This window comes from Oncorhynchus gorbuscha, linkage group LG04, assembly GCF_021184085.1.
Source record: "Oncorhynchus gorbuscha isolate QuinsamMale2020 ecotype Even-year linkage group LG04, OgorEven_v1.0, whole genome shotgun sequence".
Lineage (NCBI taxonomy): Eukaryota > Metazoa > Chordata > Actinopteri > Salmoniformes > Salmonidae > Oncorhynchus > Oncorhynchus gorbuscha.
The window spans coordinates 59,333,240-59,354,866 of record NC_060176.1 but is presented as its reverse complement, the minus strand read 5'-3'; the positions used below and the strand labels follow the sequence as shown (position 1 = coordinate 59,354,866).

Genomic DNA, 21,627 nt, shown 5'->3' with positions numbered 1-21,627 from the left:
GCAGAGCCCAGGTACTGTACCATCATACCACCACCACACAGTTTATGACAGAGCTGCAGCGAGGGGAGAGGTGTAGCTCAATGTTGCTTGTGGCATCTTCCCCCTGACTCTCTATCCGTGAAGTCTGGTACACAATGAGTTAAGTGTGGCCATAGAGAGTCTGTTAGCTATTGCCATAGTGGAGCACCTCAACCCCAACCCAATTCCTGAGTGTGTGTGTGTGTGTGTGTGTGTGTGTGTGTGTGTGTGTGTGTGTGTGTGTGTGTGTGTGTGTGTGTGTGTGTGTGTGTGTGTGTGTGTGTGTGTGTGTGTGTGTGTGTGTGTGTGTGTGTGTGTGTGTGTGTGTGTGTGTGTGTGTGTGTGTGTGTGTGTGTGTTCCCTGGCATCTGCTTAGGATGCTTGACTTGAACAAGCCCCTCACTGCTCACAGGGTGCTCCAATACAGGGGAGTACAGCTGCAAGCGACAGCAGTTACAGCCGTGTTGAAAACTTCAGTACCTCTTGCTGCAAGATCTTGCCGGCGTAGGGAAGAAAAAACACAACATGAGAGGTGAGGAGGGCTTTTGAGGCTTTGTTCACTTTGTTACATATCCTAATCCAATATCTGCACACCCCAAGCACAATGTTTGTTGGGTTAACCCACAGTCTAAAACTTTTGCCAAAGCTTTAGGAGAATATCAACATTACTGTGGTTGACACAAATATTTAACTTCCATGCAGTATGGCATAGAAGGGGTATACTTCATAAGACAGGTGTCTTACTCTTGACAACTTTGTCAAACTCTAGAGTTCTCTGTATTCTAATGACATGACAACCCTTTAGACAAACACTGATAATTGCTGATGTAACTGACTGTAAGGAATATAGGCATGTAAAATACTCCAAATCCACCAACATACAGTGGACTACTCTTATAAATCCTCATCTATAGCCAACAGGGGGCACTAGAATTCCACCACTACAGCATTAACAGTAGGCGTTCACAACAGCAAGGTTTAGCCTCATTTACCTCATGCATTTACAGATGAGCCAATCAGAGATGGAGAGCATCATGTCCACCATGTCCATCACATTCGTATTGCCCCACTTATAAAAGTTGATGAAAGTTATGGCAATATGTCATGTTATATCCCACCCAGATTCAAAACTGGACAGGAAGGAACGTCTCCCCTAAAAATAATTGAACAAATAATTGGAGAAAAGTTAATTTTTTTAAAGAGCACCCTCTACTCTAAAACCTACAATGGGATATTGTCAAAAACCCCAAATACGTAATTTATGTTCTGGTCTAACAGGCTATAGTCTACTGGTCAAGTGCAATTAGCAGTATGTACAGTAGTCAGGCTATTTGTGTAAATCATCCGCAGTCCATCTATCTCCTCATCATGGATGTGGAATCCCAAATTATCATGGTTTTGTTTTTAATTTACAGATGCTGTTAAATCCTGTCGCCACCGCATAGGACGTGCTCTGACCGGATGACATGATGCCTTTAGTGCCCCAAAGATTGTGCACAAGGCAGTCGATGATCTGTGAATCTCACTGTACATTGCAGCGGCGTCCCGACGATGGTCAAAGTTGGGTAGACGTCTGAGTCTGGGAGCGGATGCAAGGACTTCAAAATGAATCCGATGGAGTTTCTCTATCAAATAATCGCATTCAGTATGGCGGCATAAAGGATAAAGTTAAAAAGGAAAACAAAGAAGAAACTAGGTTGATCGCAATCTGATCAAGGACTTGGACAGGACGTCTCCAAACTCGTTACGCAGAACTTTTCCAACATTGAGACCGTATCTGATAGCTCAATACATAGTTTATGTGATACACGGAGTGCACACGACAAGGCTGTATTCTTCTTACAGGTGTGATTTTGTAGGCTACACTTGGCAAGTTCTCTTCCTGGGTAGAAATGAATGAAGTATACCCCTATTCACTTTGTTGAAACTCCGAGCCTGGGAATTTACATGTAATAAAGTGACAGTTGGATGCCAAAATGAGTGTTTACTCTCATATCTGGAGGATTTTACAGATATTCCTAGCGACGATTGTCACAATTGTCACGCAAGGTATGTACCATACAAAAAGGGTTACAATCAGCCTGAGTGACTATCTGTATATTCTGTTATATGTGTATGTTTTTGTTTGGTACATATTTAATTGCAGACTCTTTATGATGTTGAAATAGTATACATGAGTATTTAGGATTATTTGTATTCCATTAGATAATGTGTAACAAACGAGTTTATTATATGATCAAGGAGCTGATATGAGATAGACAGTATACCCTTGTGGTTGAAAATGTATTTAACTTTTATAGTTTCCTCTGAAATGTTATGCCATACTTTTATTAATACAATATGCACACTGCCATCAGTCAATTGGCTTTGCAACATAGTTACAGACTGCAATTTCACCATGGTAACTTGTTGTTGTGGTCAACTGCCCCTATATGACACAAAAAGTCTCATTTGTCCAGTTGAATAAGACAATGGCTTGTAATGAGTGTGCCTAGTCCAGTTTAGGTGCCACTCAGATTTGTGAGAATATGGGCATACAGATACAGTAGGCCAAGGAGGTCCACCTTAGTCTAATTACTCCAAAGTGCATGTTAAGACTAATCAAATCTTATTAAGGCTTGATTTTTAGTTTGAGTTTATGTCATTGAGGGTTAGTGCTGATGTAACTTGCATTTAGATTAGCAAACCTTATAAGGATGAAAATGTTTTTGATTATGTACTGTGTACCAGTACTTTATGGGACATTTGGCACTGTCATTAAGTTCCAATAATGAAATGGACATACATTTGTATTTCCTTAGTTTAGTCTCAGTGTGCAGCCGAGCTTAAAAAGAGTTTCAGTGCATATTAGCAGAAGTGCAGAACACATTATTGTATTCATTCACATCACCTCAGTGATGAAATGGACAGGACCCTGTGGACTTTGATTAAAAACCCAGCAAATATTCCACATCACAAAGGCATTTGCTGAAAAGCTTTTAACTGCCTCAAAGTCAGCTATTTCCAGACGATGTGGCCCCTCTGAATTATAATAAACAGACTGGATAAAGAGGACAAAAAGGGAGAAATCCTGATAAAACCAGCTTTAAGAGTCTCATTGGATATAGCAATCCCTACCAATCCCCACACAGGCCTAAGCATCTCCCTCCCCTCCTCCTCTCCCTTTCTGTACACATATGATCAGTGCTCTATCAAGTTTCTATCTTTATGTAGCTGTTGCAGGGACATAGGGTCTTTTCAACAAGTAAACCATTGCTATTAGGAGATCTTTCTTCCTAAAATACTTAGGTCATGCCTGACTTTTCCTCTGGGGAGAGGACACAGCCAATATGGAAGTAAACAACGTCTTGACCTAAAATGACAGGCTCTATTCAACACTTCCAAGTGGAATAAGTGAGACATCTGTGTCATGTCTCTGTCATGCCATTTGAAGGCGGATCACGCACAGGCTGTTCTTCACGAATATAAACAGTCCTTAAAGCACATTGGAATGCATGGAGTTGAACTGTTACTGCTCTTTCAAAACACCACACAGCATAGGCCAGGTTTGTTTGGTTTGTGGTCATCTTAAATCCGTGGGTTCCGTCAAGACAAACTCAAGTTGAGTAGCTTGTCAGAGCGTGATAGATAATTCTGTATTAAAAGAGACATTGACATGTATACTTGTGGGTCTCAATATAATGCGGCTGAAAATAGCATCGAATGACAGCATGGGTAATCTTTTGTTTCCTAGTAACAACAAATAGCCTACTGTAATTGCACAGTAGCCTACAGTAAGTACAGAGCTTATACTCTTAAGTGAGCAATCCTGTGCTGTCCAGACATTGGTCAGCTGGCAGCTTTACCACTACTGGGAACAATGCCAAGCAGGCCTACATACATGTATAACCATGTCATTAATTAGCTTTTGCCTCAGTCTCCTCACTTTTCTATCGGCCTTAATTGTTTGACTGTGTCCAGTGATCCTACTGGTACTGTAACCCTGTTGTTGTTACCCCCAACTTTAGAACATAGGGCCTAATGTAGTCCTGTCCTTCTCCCTGTTCCTTGTGTTCTAATGCCTTGATTATTTGCTGTTTCTAACAGGCCCACAAGTAGTGACTCATTCTGAGAAAAGGGACCTGAAGATTATGTTTAAAGGTCGCCTCAGTCTTGTTTAATCAGATCTGAAAATCTCTCTCCCTCTCCCTCCTTGTTTCATATCAAATATACTATACTTAAATTGCTTAATGCAATTGCAGTTTCATATTCTCAAGAAATATAGACTATCCTATTGTACAAATGTAACCTATACACAGATGTTTTCACTTGGAATCAACTGTAGAATTTGCAATATGGATTTGATTAACAGCATATTGTGTTGTGCTCGGCATATGGATTCGGTTGTGCATTGGATGTCTCATAGTAGCGTGGGGAATGCAAAGTGGGTCAAATTTGAGCAATTTTTATCTCCTAAATGTTTTGGCATTCAGGTCCAGAAAATAACATTTTCCGATCACTTCTACCAAGTATGGAAGGTTTCCTTCAAATAAAAAAGGAGTGTAGTCAAAAAGTGATTGAAATGATTTAGAATAATCTAAGAGGCAAAACAACAATGTCAATGGAGACAAGTGAATTTCTGCAGACCAGAATAGATATTGTTCTTCTGGACAGGGAAATAGAAAAGTCAAAGATGTCAGTCTCCAAGTTGGGTGATTGGAGCAGCTATGTGCTGAAACAGCTGGTGGAGGAATTTGGCTCCTTCTTTATCAGCTGGATGCAAAGTGTCTATCATGGCGAGAGGGGAAATACAGTACATACGAAAACATATACTGTAGCTTCCCTACACAGTGGAGAATCAGTGATTATTGTCTCAGCAAATGAGACTGTTAACATACAGTATATACTCACTAGTGCATTATTTGCATTGAGCACAATTGTACCACCCCTCTTAGATTTTAGAGCTAACTCAAGTGTTCTTAAATACATTGGGGAGCACAGATGACCAGTCAAACCCAGCTTGAGAAAGATATAACAGCCTGTGATATGTGTTGCCACAGTTGCAGCACATCTCCCTCCTGCAGAGATGCCAAAGCAGAAAATGCCCAGTGAGTGTTTATTCACAGTGGTGGGAAATACTGCCAGCTCTGGTATTAAACAGCACATCTGTCAATGGTCACTGGTGGAGCTAAGGGGAGACCGTCCCTGTCCCAGTCCAGGAAGATGATTGAGATACTGTACATGTCCGTGTGAGAAAAATAAAAACATCCATTTGTGTTTCTCTTTGGAGGTCACTCTGTAGACTTGGCTCCATTGTGACACACAGACTGTTTCCCTGACTGTGTAAAGCTCTCCAAGCACTGCACAGGTGTCTGCTTGGTGATAAAAGCAGGTCGAAGGAGGGATGATGTAGAGACCTGTCACACACCACAAACCGTGAGGGACAAGACTTAGATAGACTTCGTTTACAAAAAGCTCCAAGCCCTCCGCCTCAGGAAAAATAACCACAACAATCCAGTGACAGACATGTCATTCTCTCTGACATCTTTTGTCATAATTTGACCAATGGAACAGAAAGGTGTGTCACTACACATGCAGATAACATTATAGGAAAGGAATATTATGGACATTTTGGGGGGGAATCTCTCTAAACTCTGTGGTAAGGACAAGTTTATGACAGTTATAAGATCAACAGTAGTAAAGAGGGACATTTTTTGATTATAGCTACAAACAGTTGACTCATCACTGGCACACAAGATGCATGCATTGTGTATTTGTGCATAGTTCATGATTAATCAAATTCCGTTACATTACAGGGCTCAGAGCCTCTGTCCCCTGGGCAGAATAGAATGTGGCAATTTGTCATGAACAAGTAACTGATTGTATTTTGTGTCTTAATACTGCAAAATCAAGCTATAGGTCTACACTTAAGTGGAGAATAGACTTTTTCTAACAGACAGTTTATTAGCAAAGCCAGAGTGCTGTTGAGTGCCATTGAGTATGAGATCATCTCAGTTAATGAGCACATACCAGGCTGCTTCTCTCTCTCTCTCCCACCAAGTAGGCCAATTAGCCTCCCATTGACAGTGCAGCCTCAGGTCAGCAGCCATAATGTGTAATCTATCAAAATGGGGGCAAATGAGAGTGGATGCTGGCCTGTGGACCTGCGGCTCAGTTCACTTCCAGAGAGACAGTTGTGTCATACCCCTCATGCTTTTATGCCGGATCAGAGGGCTCTAATGCTGTTGTCCCCCTCGACACCCTCACCCTACTCCAAACACACACACCATGAACATGCTGCCCTGTGTAGAACCAGATCAGCCTCCACCTAGGTAGGTCAAGTTGTTTTAAGGCATACAAGTCAATATAGCTGGAATTACATAATTTACAGGGAGTATATCCCATTTAATTCATCTCTGATGTGTGTCATCGGATCATGCAGATATTATTGCTTGCTACTTTGCCATTTGGTTTAACATAAAAGTTTTGATCTGAAAGAAGAGGGAGGATGAAAGTTAAGTCACTTCGGCAAAGCACAACAGAAAACACACCTCTTTTAACAGGGAAATCATAATGAGTAATAGAACACACCTGAGTGTCATAATTGTCTCTAGTATGGTCTCTGCCTCCCTCTGGTGACAGGTGGAACCATGACACCAAGTGTTCATGACAGGTAGTCCGTCCCGCACTTTGGTCATTTTCACTAGAAATCACTCTCATTTGGGTATGGGATTGACTTGATTTGGATGATGGATGATATCAAGGGAATGTAGTCTGTTCTGCTACTGTCCCACCAGTGCTCCTTCGCCACTTCATCACACGCAGTAATACTCTTAGCTGCTCCTGCTAGGATTTCTAATATAAAGACCCTCTTGTATACTATGGGAATTTGAAGATGAAGTAAATGGTCACTTTAATGATGATGTCCCATCTAGTTGATCAGCTTGCCTCATGTCTAGTTCCTGGAAATCTCTGGATGGTTTCTTTTTGGCAATTTCCCATTAAACTAATATTTTATTGTGATATCTTTGTACTCAGGTAATTATTATGATTTTGTACTTAATGATTGAGGCCAGCTATTATTCCTGTCCACTTCATATAACCATGAAACAATGGATCCTGTTATAAAACTCCTGATCCTGATTGTGGTTGGTAGCCCAGAGTTGAGAGAAACTGACCAGTAGCCGTAAGGTTTGTTAATGCCGGGCTGTAGGCTATTAGCAGAGGTTAAGGGTCTCTAGTAACTTAGTAGTCCATCCAAAATGATGAACATGAATTTCCTCTACATGTCATCAAAACAACACTGTTAACCTACGGGTAATGTTTTGTCTCTTGCTTTCCCACAGAGTTGGACAGCCGGGAGATGTCAGACAACACTAAGAGCTCTCTGCCATTCCCTGTGTTCCTTCCAGTGAACTACCAGGTGAAAGACGCAGATTACTTCTTTTTGAAGGAGGCCGGTCAGGACATCATGAGGAACTCCAGCATGCAGACACAGACACAGCCATTTGTCATCCTGAGAGCCAGCCGGCCTCCTGCTGTCAACGCCAGCTATGGGCCCCTGTCCACAGAGCAGCCTGTCCCTCTAGACCTGGTACAGTCTGTGCAGCTGTTCCGGGCCCCGGGGGTATTCACCTACAACTGGAATGTCCAGTCCTTTGTGCTGACCCCCTCGGGTCTACTCATCCATGCCCAAGGTGCGGGTGTTGTTCTATGTGGCTGGGAGGGACTGGGACAGGGGAGCAGATGGGCTAAAGGATGAGTTGCCCTGTGTTACGGTGTTTGCCTTCTGGCAGACTCAGGAAGTGAGGGGCTCCTGTGCCCTTGGAGGTCTGAGGGGCACATGCATGGCTGAGCTGGAGCCTTTAGCCGGCTGGTTCAGTCCTGCAGCAGAGAGCTCTAGCCCGGGGAGGTTGGACCCAACAGAGGTAAACACAGTAGAGCTGTACTACCAGGCCCGGCCCAGTGCATATGGGAAGTGCAGGGAGGGCGATTGGGATCGCTGGGGCAGCTCAGAGCAGCAGCAGGCTGAGTACATCCCTGTGACTCCCATGCAGAGGATCAGCAGTGTGCGCCTCCTTCAGGTGCCAAAGGGAGCTCCATCTCTGTCTCAACTCAAGCTGGGAAAGGCTGTTGTCATCCAGACTTCCTCCAAACCCCTGAAGAAGACAGATATCGCCACTTTCTACATCCTCACGGCCAGCTCCTCCTTCCTGGAGAACTTCACTATGCGGTGAGTTTCAGATGTTATGTTTGATGTTTTCACTCATACTAACCTTGACTTTTTATTATGTCAAGTCAATTATTATAAAACAATTAGTTATCTAATTGGGGCGGCAGGGTAGCCTAGTGGTTAGAGCAGCGGACTTGTAACCGGAAGGTTGCAAGTTCAAACCCCCGAGCTGACAAGGTACAAATCTGTTGTTCTGCCACTGAACAGGCAGTTAACCCACTGTTCCTAGGCTATCTTTGAAAATAAGAATTTGTTCTTAACTGACTTGCCTAGTTAAATAAAGGTAAAATTAAAATAAAACATCTTGAATATTCAGAATTGCAAATGAAACTATTTACCCATTAAATAAAGGAAAAACTATGGTGAAGTGCTTATCAGACCAATAATTGTTCTGCAGCACACTGTGGTTATAATTGGTTAATAACAGTTAACCCTATTTTCTGAAGTACTGCCAATGTATTGCATAGTAGCCTTACTTATCTCGTCGATTTAGCCACATGCCCAAACCCTGTCCATTAGAAATACCCAATGAGATTTGAAGTGGATTAAAATAGTTATCTGAAAATATGATAGTTTTTAGCGTTCTTACAGGGAATTGAGGCAGATTATTGAAGTTAAATTGAAAAATTGTGGAGAGTAATGATATTCAGAGCTACAGTGGCAAGACAAAGTATGTAAACCCTTTAAAATTACCTGGATTTCTGCATAAATTGGTCATCAAATTTGATCTGATCTTCATCTAAGTCACAACAATAGACAAACATAGTTTGCTTAAACTAATAACACAGACATTATTGTATTTTTCTTGTCTATATTGAATACATCATTTAAACATTCACAGTGTAGGTTGGTAAAGTATGTGAACCCCTAGGCTAAGGACTTCTCAAAAAGCTAATTGGAGTCAGGAGTCAGCTAACCTGGAGTCCAATCAATGAGGCGAGAATGGAGATGTTGGTTAGAGCTGCCTTGCCCTATAAAAAACACTCACAAAATTTGAGTTTGCTATTCACAAGAACCATTGCCTGATGTGAACCATCTCCAAAAGCCTTGATGTTCATCAGTCCACGGTAAGACAAATTGTGTATAAATGGAGAAAGTTCAGCACTGTTGCTACTCTCCCTGGGATTGGCCGTTCAGCCAAAGACTCACAGAAATCTCTGGAACATGCTAACATCTCATGAATACGTATAATTGTTTTTGTGTTATTAGTTTAAGCAGACTGTGTTTGTCAATTGTTGTGACCTAGATGAAGATCAGATCAAGTTTTATGACCAATTTATGCAGAAATCCAGATATTTCCAGGTATTTCCAAAGGGTTCACATACTTTTTCTTGCCACTGTATTTCAACTTCCCATGCAGTCATCAAGCGTCTCTGTGTCACTGTGATGGAGATAAAGTGTGCTCAGATGTTGCTTTCTAGTGGCTCAATATCTGACTGATGTCAAAGGATTGCGTACAGTGTGCTGTGTGTCTTATTATAATGACTGCGTATGTGTATAGTGGGGATTACAGGCAAAGCCCAATTTCATCATTTCAAGGCAGTGCTCGTTCATTATGTTAAATGTCCCGGTTGTACTCGAGGACAGAGCACCTGCACACTACAGAACTTCAACATCATAGTGTGACAGCCATGCATGTAGGGTTTATATCCATACTGCTGAGACTTTTTGTCTGACTAATATTTTTCTCCACTCATACTGGAGTAATAAAGGACTAGTGGGATAAAAATATTTGATTTAGATTTCTCAGGTGGTGCTGCAGTACCCTCAGTACCCCTACTTCCTGTGGCTATGTTCACACAGCTGCCAGACCCTATTGATTCTTTACACTAGGCATTGAAACTTATGGTTTCAAGGACTCTCAGGGCCGAGGTAATAAGGATGGTGTGGTCTCTCTCTAGTTCCCTGGGTTATCATATTTAGATTGAGGTGTTTCTGACAGCATTTTCGTAGACTTGTCTATAGTGTGTGCAGTATAAATTGTCTCCACACAGCCCTCAATATCTCCACATCATCCTTGTTCACAGCCAAACCCCTGCCTAGACCAATGTATTTTCACTGATAAACACATACAGTTGAAGTTGGAAGTTTACATACACCTTAGCTAAATACATTTAAACAGTATTTCACAATTCCTGACATTTAATCCTAGTAAGAATTCCCTGTCTTAGGTCAGTTAAGATCACCACTTTATTTTAGGAATGTGAAATGTCAGAATAATAGTAGAGAGAATCATTTATTAGCTTTTATTTCTTTCATCACATTCCCAGTGGGTCAGAAGTTTACCTACTCTCAATTAGTATTTAGTATCATTGCCTTTAAATTGTTTAACTTGGGTCAAATGTTTCAGGTAGCCTTCCACAAGCTTCCCATAATAAGTTGGGTGAATTTTGGCCCATTCCTCCTGACAGCGCTGGTGTAACTGTCAGGTTTGTAGGCTTCCTTGCTCGCACACACTTCTTCAGTTCTGCCCAGAAATGTTCTATAGAATTGAGGTCAGGGCTTTGTGATGGCCTCTCCAATACCTTGACTTGGTTGTCCTTAAGCCATTTTGTCACAACTTTGGAAGTACGCTTTGGGTCATTGTCCATTTGGAAGACCCATTTGCGACCAAGTTTCCTGACTGATGTCTTCAGATGTTGCTTCAATATTTCCTACCTCAAGAAACCATCTATTTTGTGAAGTGCACCAGTCCCTCCTGCTGCAAAGCACCCCCACAATTTGATGCTGCCACCCCCGTGCTTCATGTTTGGGATGGTGTTCTTCGGCTTGCAAGCATTCCTCCTTTTTTCCCCCAAACATAACGATGGTGTCACGCCTTGGTCATTGTATTTTTGTGTTTTCGTTATATATTTGGTCAGGCCAGGGTGTGACATGGGTTTATATATTGTATTTTCGTATTGGGGTTTGTAGTATTTGGGATTGCGGCTGAGTAGGGGTGTTGTATAGGCTTGGCTGCCTGAGGTGGTTCTCAATCAGAGTCAGGTGATTCTCGTTGTCTCTGATTGGGAACCGTATTTAGGTAGCCGGGGTGTCTCTGTGTATTTCGTGGGTGATTGTTCCTGTCTTTGTGTAGTTTCACCAGATAGGCTGTAATAGGTTTCACTTTCCGTTTGTTGTTTTGTATTTTGTATAGTTATTTCATGTGTCACTTTTTTCATTAAAGTCATGAGTAACACCCACGCTGCATTTCGGTCCGACTCTCTTTCTACAAACGAAGAACGACGTTACAGATGGTCAGTTCTCAAACAGTTCTATTTTTGTTTCATCAGACCAGAGGACATTTCTCCAAAAAGTATGATTTTTGTCCCCATGTGCAGTTGCAAACCGTAGTCTGGCTTTTTTAGGACGGTTTTGGAGGAGTGGCTTCTTCCTTGCTGAGCGGCCTTTCAGTTTATGTCAATATAGCACTCGTTTTACTATGGATATAGATACTTATTTACCTGTTTCCTCCAGCATCTTCACAAGGTCCTTTGTTGGTGTTCTGGGATTGAGTTGCACTTTTCACGCCAAAGTACGTTAATCTCTAGGAGACAGAATGCGTCTCCTTCCTGAGCGGTATTACGGCTGCGTGGTCCCATGGTGTTTATACTTGTGTACTATTGTTTGTACAGATGAACGTGGTACCTTCAGGCATTTGGAAATTGCTCTCAAGGATGAACCAGACTTGTGGAGGTCTACAGTTTTTGTCTGAGGTCTTGGCTGATTTCTTTTGGTTTTCCGATGATTTCAAGCGAAGAGGCACTGAGTTTGAAGGTAGGTCTTGAAATACATCCTCACTTACACCTCCAATTGACTCAAATGATGTCAATTAGCCTATCAGAAACTTCTAAAGACATGACATCATTTTCTGGAATTTTCTAAGCTGTTTAAAGGCACAGTCAACTTAGTGTATGTAAACTTCTGACCCACTGGAATTGTGATGCATTGAATTATAAATTAAATAATCTGTCTGTAAACAATAATTGTTGGAAAAATTACTTGTGTAATGCACAAAGAAAATGTCCTAACCGACTTGCCAAAACTATAGTTTGTTAACAAGAAATTTGTGGATTGTGTCACGCCTTGGTCATTGTATCTTGTGTTTTTGTTATATGTTTGGGTAGGCCAGGGTGTGACATGGGTTTATATGTTGTATTTCGTATTAGGGTTTGTATTAATTGGGAGTGTGTATTATTAGGGGTGTGTCTAGTTAGGCTTGGCTGCCTGAGGCGATTCCTAATTGGAGTCAGCTGATTCTAGTTGTCTCGGATTGGGAACCGTATTTAGGTAGCTTGAGTGCGCGTTGTATTTCGTGGGTGATTGTACCTGTCTTAGTGTTAGTCACCAGTTAGGCTGTATTAGTTTCACTCGTTTGTTGTTTTTGTATTTTCAGTTATTTCATGTACCGCATATATCTTCATTTAAAGTCATGAGTAACCTACACGCTGCATTTCGGTCTGACTCTCTTCAAACAGCAGACGAAGTTCATTACAGAATCACCCACCACGATTCACAGACCGAGCAGCGTGTGAACTGGCAGGATCTGAAGGAGGACGATATGGACGGCAGAAGCAGGGATTATACGACGTGGGAAGAAATCGACAGGTGGGCGGCCGACCCAGAGCGAGTGCAGGAGCCCGCCTGGGATTCCCTACAGCAATGCGAAGAGGGCTATACACGTATGGAATCGAGAAGAAAAGCATTGCTATACAGAGCGAAAACTGAAGGTAAAGGGGGAAAGCGCAGAGAGAGAGTGGCTGAGTCAGAGAATAGACCTGAGCCTACTCTCCCTGTTAATCGTGAAGAGCAGTTGCAATGGGAGAGACTGCATCATTTGGAGATTTGGACATGGGAGGAGGAATTAGACGGTCAAGGACCCTGGGAGCAGCCGGGAGAATATCCCCGTCCCAAGGAGGAAATAGAGGCAGCTAAAGCGGAGAGGCGCATGTATGAGGAGGCAGCACGGCGACGCGGTTGGAAACCGGAAAGTCACCCCCCAAAAAATATTGGGGGGGGCTAAAAGGGGGAATAGTTATGCCAGGTAGGAAACCTGCGCATACTCCCTGTGCTCACCGTTGGGCTAGAGAGACCGGGCAGGCACCATGTTATGCTATGGAGCGCACGGTGTTTCCAGTGCGGGTGCAGAGCCAGCTGCGACACATACCAGCCCTTCCTATTGGCCGGGCTAGAGTGGGCATCGAGCCAGGTAAGCTTGGGCAGGCTCGGTGCTCAAGGGCTCCAGTGCGCCTGCACAGTCCGGTCTATACAGAGCCACCTCTACACACCAGTCCTCCGGTAGCAGCTCCCCGCACCAGGCTTCCTGTGCGTGTCCTCGCGCCAGTACCACCAGTTCCAGCACCACGCACCAGGCCTCCAGTGCGCCTCGCCTGTTCAGCACAGCCGGTGCTTTTCTCCCCTCCTGCGCTGCCGGAGTCTCCCGCTTGTTTAGCGCAACCAGAGCTGTTCTCTTCTCCTGCGCTATCGGAGTCTCCTGCCTGTTTAGCGCAGCCAGAGCCTTTCTCCTCTCTTGCGCTGCCGGAGTCTCCTGTCTGTCCAGCGCCACCAGTGCTCCCAGTCGGCCCAGCGCGTCCAGTGCGCATCGCCTGTTCAGCACAGCCAGTGCTTTTCTCCCCTCCTGTGCTATCGGAGTCTCCAGCCTGTTCAGCGCAGCCAGAGCCTTTCTCCTCTCCTGCGCTGCCGGAGTCTCCTGTCTGTCCAGCGCCACCAGTGCTACCAGTCGGCCCAGCGCGTCCAGTGCGCCTCGCCTGTTCAGCGCAGCCAGAGCTTTTCTCCTCTCCTGCACTGTTGGAGTCTCCCGCCTGTTCAGCTCAGCCAGAGCCTTTCTCCTCTCCTGCGCTGCCGGAGTCTCCTGTCTGCCCAGCGTCGCCAGTCGGCCCAGCGTCACCAGTCTGCCAGGATCCACCAGAAGTGCCAGTCTGCCAGGATCCGCCAGAAGTGCCAGTCTGCCAAGATCTTCTAGATCGGCCAGACAACCTTAATCATCCAGGTCCACCAGCCAGCCAGGATTTACCGGAGCCTACTACCTGCCTGAGCTTCCCCTCAGTACTGAGCTTCCTCTCAGTACTAGGCTCCCTCTCTGTACTGGGCTCCCTCTCAGTACCGAGCTTCCTCTCAGTAGTGAGCTTCCTCTCAGTACTGGGCTCCCTCTCAGTACTGGGCTCCCTCTCAGTACCGGGCTTCCCCTCAGTACCAGGCTTCCCTTCAGTACCGGGCTGCTTCGGTCCCGGGCTGCCCCTCTATCCCGGGCTGCCCCTCTGTCCCGAGCTGTCCCTCTGTCCCGAGCTGCCCCTCTGTCCCGAGCTGCCCCTCGGTCCCGAGCTGCCCCTCGGTCCCGAGCTGCCCCTCGGTCCCGAGCTGCCCCTCAGTTATGTGGGGATCAGGGTGAGGACTATTAGGCCATGGTCGGCGGAGAAGGTGGATTATCCTAGGACGCGAAGGGGAGGAACTAGGACATTTATGGAGTGGGGTCCACGTCCCGAGCCAGAACCGCCACCATGGACAGACGCCCACCCGGACCCTCCCTATGCTCTTGAGGTGCGTCCCGGAGTCCGCACCTTAGGGGGGTTCTGTCACGCCTTGGTCATTGTATCTTGTGTTTTTGTTATATGTTTGGGTAGGCCAGGGTGTGACATGGGTTTATATGTTGTATTTCGTATTAGGGTTTGTATTAATTGGGAGTGTGTATTATTAGGGGTGTGTCTAGTTAGGCTTGGCTGCCTGAGGCGATTCCTAATTGGAGTCAGCTGATTCTAGTTGTCTCGGATTGGGAACCGTATTTAGGTAGCTTGAGTGCGCGTTGTATTTCGTGGGTGATTGTACCTGTCTTAGTGTTAGTCACCAGTTAGGCTGTATTAGTTTCACTCGTTTGTTGTTTTTGTATTTTCAGTTATTTCATGTACCGCATATATCTTCATTTAAAGTCATGAGTAACCTACACGCTGCATTTCGGTCTGACTCTCTTCAAACAGCAGACGAAGTTCATTACAGAATCACCCACCACGATTCACAGACCGAGCAGCGTGTGAACTGGCAGGATCTGAAGGAGGACGATATGGACGGCAGAAGCAGGGATTATACGACGTGGGAAGAAATCGACAGGTGGGCGGCCGACCCAGAGCAAGTGCAGGAGCCCGCCTGGGATTCCCTACAGCAATGCGAAGAGGGCTATACACGTATGGAATCGAGAAGAAAAGCATTGCTATACAGAGCGAAAACTGAAGGTAAAGGGGAAAGCGCAGAGAGAGAGTGGCTGAGTCAGAGAATAGACCTGAGCCTACTCTCCCTGTTAATCGTGAAGAGCAGTTGCAATGGGAGAGACTGCATCATTTGGAGATTTGGACATGGGAGGAGGAATTAGACGGTCAAGGACCCTGGGAGCAGCCGGGAGAATATCCCCGTCCCAAGGAGGAAATAGAGGCAGCTAAAGCGGAGAGGCGCATGTATGAGGAGGCAGCACGGCGACGCGGTTGGAAACCGGAAAGTCACCCCCAAAAATATTGGGGGGGCTAAAAGGGGAATAGTTATGCCAGGTAGGAAACCTGCGCATACTCCCTGTGCTCACCGTTGGGCTAGAGAGACCGGGCAGGCACCATGTTATGCTATGGAGCGCACGGTGTTTCCAGTGCGGGTGCAGAGCCAGCTGCGACACATACCAGCCCTTCCTATTGGCCGGGCTAGAGTGGGCATCGAGCCAGGTAAGCTTGGGCAGGCTCGGTGCTCAAGGGCTCCAGTGCGCCTGCACAGTCCGGTCTATACAGAGCCACCTCTACACACCAGTCCTCCGGTAGCAGCTCCCCGCACCAGGCTTCCTGTGCGTGTCCTCGCGCCAGTACCACCAGTTCCAGCACCACGCACCAGGCCTCCAGTGCGCCTCGCCTGTTCAGCACAGCCGGTGCTTTTCTCCCTCCTGCGCTGCCGGAGTCTCCCGCTTGTTTAGCGCAACCAGAGCTGTTCTCTTCTCCTGCGCTATCGGAGTCTCCTGCCTGTTTAGCGCAGCCAGAGCCTTTCTCCTCTCTTGCGCTGCCGGAGTCTCCTGTCTGTCCAGCGCCACCAGTGCTCCCAGTCGGCCCAGCGCGTCCAGTGCGCATCGCCTGTTCAGCACAGCCAGTGCTTTTCTCCCCTCCTGTGCTATCGGAGTCTCCAGCCTGTTCAGCGCAGCCAGAGCCTTTCTCCTCTCCTGCGCTGCCGGAGTCTCCTGTCTGTCCAGCGCCACCAGTGCTACCAGTCGGCCCAGCGCGTCCAGTGCGCCTCGCCTGTTCAGCGCAGCCAGAGCTTTTCTCCTCTCCTGCACTGTTGGAGTCTCCCGCCTGTTCAGCTCAGCCAGAGCCTTTCTCCTCTCCTGCGCTGCCGGAGTCTCCTGTCTGCCCAGCGTCGCCAGTCGGCCCAGCGTCACCAGTCTGCCAGGATCCACCAGAAGTGCCAGTCTGCCAGGATCCGCCAGAAGTGCCAGTCTGCCAAGATCTTCTAGATCGGCCAGACAACCTTAATCATCCAGGTCCACCAGCCAGCCAGGATTTACCGGAGCCTACTACCTGCCTGAGCTTCCCCTCAGTACTGAGCTTCCTCTCAGTACTAGGCTCCCTCTCTGTACTGGGCTCCCTCTCAGTACCGAGCTTCCTCTCAGTACTGAGCTTCCTCTCAGTACTGGGCTCCCTCTCAGTACTGGGCTCCCTCTCAGTACCGGGCTTCCCCTCAGTACCAGGCTTCCCTTCAGTACCGGGCTGCTTCGGTCCCGGGCTGCCCCTCTATCCCGGGCTGCCCCTCTGTCCCGAGCTGTCCCTCTGTCCCGAGCTGCCCCTCTGTCCCGAGCTGCCCCTCGGTCCCGAGCTGCCCCTCGGTCCCGAGCTGCCCCTCGGTCCCGAGCTGCCCCTCGGTCCCGAGCTGCCCCTCAGTTATGTGGGGATCAGGGTGAGGACTATTAGGCCATGGTCGGCGGAGAAGGTGGATTATCCTAGGACGCGAAGGGGAGGAACTAGGACATTTATGGAGTGGGGTCCACGTCCCGAGCCAGAACCGCCACCATGGACAGACGCCCACCCGGACCCTCCCTATGCTCTTGAGGTGCGTCCCGGAGTCCGCACCTTAGGGGGGGTTCTGTCACGCCTTGGTCATTGTATCTTGTGTTTTTGTTATATGTTTGGGTAGGCCAGGGTGTGACATGGGTTTATATGTTGTATTTCGTATTAGGGTTTGTATTAATTGGGAGTGTGTATTATTAGGGGTGTGTCTAGTTAGGCTTGGCTGCCTGAGGCGATTCCTAATTGGAGTCAGCTGATTCTAGTTGTCTCGGATTGGGAACCGTATTTAGGTAGCTTGAGTGCGCGTTGTATTTCGTGGGTGATTGTACCTGTCTTAGTGTTAGTCACCAGTTAGGCTGTATTAGTTTCACTCGTTTGTTGTTTTTGTATTTTCAGTTATTTCATGTACCGCATATATCTTCATTTAAAGTCATGAGTAACCTACACGCTGCATTTCGGTCTGACTCTCTTCAAACAGCAGACGAAGTTCATTACAGAGTGGTTGAAAAACGCGTTTTAATGACTCCAATCTATGTGTATGTAAACGTCCGACTTCAACTGTAGCTATCTTCATCAAGGGTTGCTGTCAACACAGACAGGTGGAGATTTACGTTGTCTTCGTTAGAGATAGTACTTTTTCTGCTGCTACTATATTTCATCCACACTACTGTATGTGGTAAATTATGGCCATGTCAGGGGTTCCAAAGCTCTATTTTCTCAATATGTCACAATTATTTATTTGTGTTGCATGTATTCTGGAGTTTATTTGATGGTATCAGGAGTAGTGATTCACCGATATGACATTTTTGGGCGATACCGATCCAATATTTTCCATGCCCCCCAAAAAATATACCGATATCCAATATTACATTTTTTGTGTAGGTATTACTCATTGATTACACCAGCACTCGTATTTCATATGTCACAACGGTTCATCGATACGTATGCTATGATGCTGGTAAAGTTGTCTCGCGCACCTACAGTGCTGGCCATTAAAAACCTAGCTAGTTCATGGATGCAAACAATGTTCTTCCCCAAAAACATTGCAAAACGACATAATCTGTTTCAGAAGCTAGCTAACTATATAGCTCGGTGTCATCATCTAAAATAACCCTAATTTACAAGACAGTTCTTATTTGATGGTGGTCGGACCCATCTATGTGAAACTAGCCACAATAAGGATTAGCCACAATATGGGCCTTGCATTTAGCCTTCAAAATAAAAGTACGTTTTTGACAGTGATGCAAATGAATACAAATAGTAGAATTATGTCATACTTGAATAGATCATGCTAAACGAGGTTGGAATGAGGTTATATAAAATCAACAAAAGACAATAATTTGTTAATTTGACAAAAATGACATGGAGTATTAGTCTACTCAGTGACACCCAGAGAACATTAGCGGTGCTTTTATTGCAAGGTAGCCACTTGTTGTTCGCCTATTCAAATTGAACTTCAGTTCATGGAAATAAATAGCTAGCCCGCAATACTTACACACAAGGATTCCTAAATCACTGCTAAGAATCATGAAAATTACTGCAGTTTCTACTGGTCATTGTCTTCAGGCTGTTTGTATTGGTGCTAGCTAGGTACCAAGCTAAAGCTAGCTACCTCAGAAGTTGCGGTCGAACAAATCATGCTTTATTACCAACACTGTATTGTAAACACATCGTTCGTGGCCGGTGTTTGCTTGTTTGCAGACTTTTTTGTACAGATTTGACAGTGCTACTGATAGTAGTGATGGTGCTTGGCTTGCATGTGCAAATTCGGTGATTGGACATGGTTGACAGCGTAACGTGAGTAAAATAGAGCCATAAGAGAGCCTGCTAAATGACAGAAATGTAATGTAAATGTCTTAGTAATGTAAATGTTTTTTGATAAAAATGTGTTTCTCTACTACTGCTAGTTATTTATTTATCTTATGTTTTTCTAATGTCGAACTCATTTGTGTGGCAACTCATTTCAATGAGATTAATTTAAATCAAGTTGACAGCTGCCTCTCTCTTCCTGTTCTACTCTCATGTGTTGGAATCTATGTATACTTAAGCAGTGGGGCTGAAAATAAGCCTTTTCCCTGGGTTCTCGCTCTCTCTCACCCACCCCAGTGCCCATGTATCTTAATCCCTTTTGCTTTAGTTTGAATTCAAATTGCCTCTTGCTCACAGTCTCTGCCTCATGGGGTCAATGGTCACATAACAACAACAAGGAGAGTAAAGGAACAGGAGCAATGGTAGGAGCTCCTCTCATCTACCTCATGTCAATTCTCCTCTCCTCTCTCTCAAGTCATTTCTCCTCTCCCTCAAGTCATTTCTCCTCTCCTCTTCCTCAAGTCATTTCTCCTCTCCCTCAAGTCATTTCTCCTCTCCTCTTCCTCAAGTCATTTCTCCTCTCCCTCAAGTCATTTCTCCTCTCCTCTTCCTCAAGTCATTTCTCCTCTCCCTCAAGTCATTTCTCCCCTTTAACTTGAATCACCTTGCCTCTCATAAACAGAAGAGTACATACAGAAGAGTACAAAAAAGTATTTAGTCAGCCACCAATTGTGCAAATTCTCCCATTTAAAAAGATGAAAGGCCTGTAATTTTCATCATAGGTACACTTCAACTATGACAGACAAAATGGGGGGGAAAAAAACGTGAAAATCACATTGTAGGATGTTTAATGAATTTATTTGCAAATTATGGTGGAAAATAAGTATTTGGTCACCTACAAACAAGCAAGATTTCTGTCTCTCACAGACTTCTTCTTTAAGAGGCTCCTCTGTCCTCCACTCGTTACCTGTATTAATGGCAACTGTTTGAACTTTTTATCAGTATAAAAGACACCTGTCCACAACCTCAAACAGTCACACTCCAAACTCCACTATGGCCAAGACTAAAGAGCTGTCAAAGGACACCAGAAACTAAATTGTAGACCTGCACCAGGCTGGGAAGACTGAATCTGAAATAGGTAAGCAGCTTGGTTTGAAGAAATCAACTGTGGGAACAATTATTAGGAAATGGAAGACATACAAGACCACTGATAATCTCCCTTGATCTGGAGCTCCACGCAAGATCTCACCCCGTGGGGTCAAAATGATCACACGAACAGTGAGCAAAAATCCCAGAACCACACGGGGGGATCTAGTGAATGACCTGCAGAGAGCTGGGACCAAAGTAACAAAGCCTACCATCAGTAACACACTACGCCGCCAGGGACTCAAATCCTGCAATGCCAGATGTGTCTCCCTGCTTAAGCCAGTAAATGTCCAGGCCCGTCTGAAGTTTGCTAGAGAGCATTTGGATGATCCAGAAGAAGATTGGGAGAATGTCATATGGTCAGATGAAACCAAAATATAACTTTTTGGTAAAAACTCAACTCGTGGTGTTTGGAGGACAAAGAATGCTGAGTTGCATCCAAAGAACACCATGACACGGACCAGGACGACTGATCTGTGTAAAGGAAATAATGAATGGGACCATGTATCGTGAGATTTTGAGGGAAAACCTCCTTCCATCAGCAAGGGCATTGAAGATGAAACGTGGCTGGGTCTTTCAGCATGACAATGATCTCAAACACACCGCCCGGGCAACAAAGGAGTGGGTTCGTAAGAAGCGTTTCAAGGTCCTGGAGTGGCCTAGCCAGTTTCCAGATCTCAACCCCATAGAAAATCTTTGGAGGGAGTTGAAAGTCCATGTTGCCTAGCAACAGCCCCAAAACATCACTGCTCTAGAGGAGATCTGCATGGAGGAATGGGCCAAAATACCAGCAACAGTGTGTGAAAACCTTGTGAAGACTTACAGAAAACGTTTGACCTCTGTCATTGCCAACAAAGGGGTATAAAACAAAGTATTAAGACAAACTTTTGTTATTGACCAAATACTTATTTTCCACCATAATTTGCAAATAAATTAATTAAAAATCCTACAATGTGATTTTCTGGATTTTTTTTCTCTCATTTTTGTCTGTCATAGTTGAAGTGTACCTATGATGAAAATTACAGGCCTCTCTCATCCTTTTAAGTGGGAGAACTTATACAATTGGTGGCTGACTAAATACTTTTTTGCCCCACTGTATGTGTGTATGTATATGTGTATGTCTCTGTACTGTTCACCACCCTGCCAACACAGCCCGTGTTCTAGCCCTCCTTTTCATCATCACGCAGCCAGTGTCTCTTCTAGTCTGGGCCTCAACAGCTGTCAGGCTGTTTTGTCACTGTTCAAGTGTCCCATTAAGTCAGGCTTAATGCTCAGTCGTCAACATGATGATCCCAGTGTTGGTGATAGCTAGTGACAAGAGGACCAGGGATCTAATCAGTGTGATAACATGGTCAAACCATACCCGATAGTTTCATTAGATTTCCATGAGATGTTATTTTTGCAGGTGCCAACTCTCTATTA

The 21,627-nt window shown here is 45.1% G+C and overlaps 1 protein-coding gene across 1 annotated transcript in view; it reads left to right on the top strand.

Annotated features, from left to right (window-relative positions):
• The first annotated feature begins 1,076 nt into the window (after positions 1–1,076).
• Positions 1,077–21,627, top strand: part of LOC124034369 (transmembrane protein 132D-like) — a 48,138-nt gene continuing 27,587 nt past the window's right edge. Inside the window, 3 exon segments of the mRNA XM_046347476.1 lie at positions 1,077–2,067; positions 7,344–7,663; positions 7,665–8,230. Of these exon segments, the coding sequence (XP_046203432.1) occupies positions 1,995–2,067; positions 7,344–7,663; positions 7,665–8,230 (959 nt within the window). The 5' untranslated portion in view covers positions 1,077–1,994.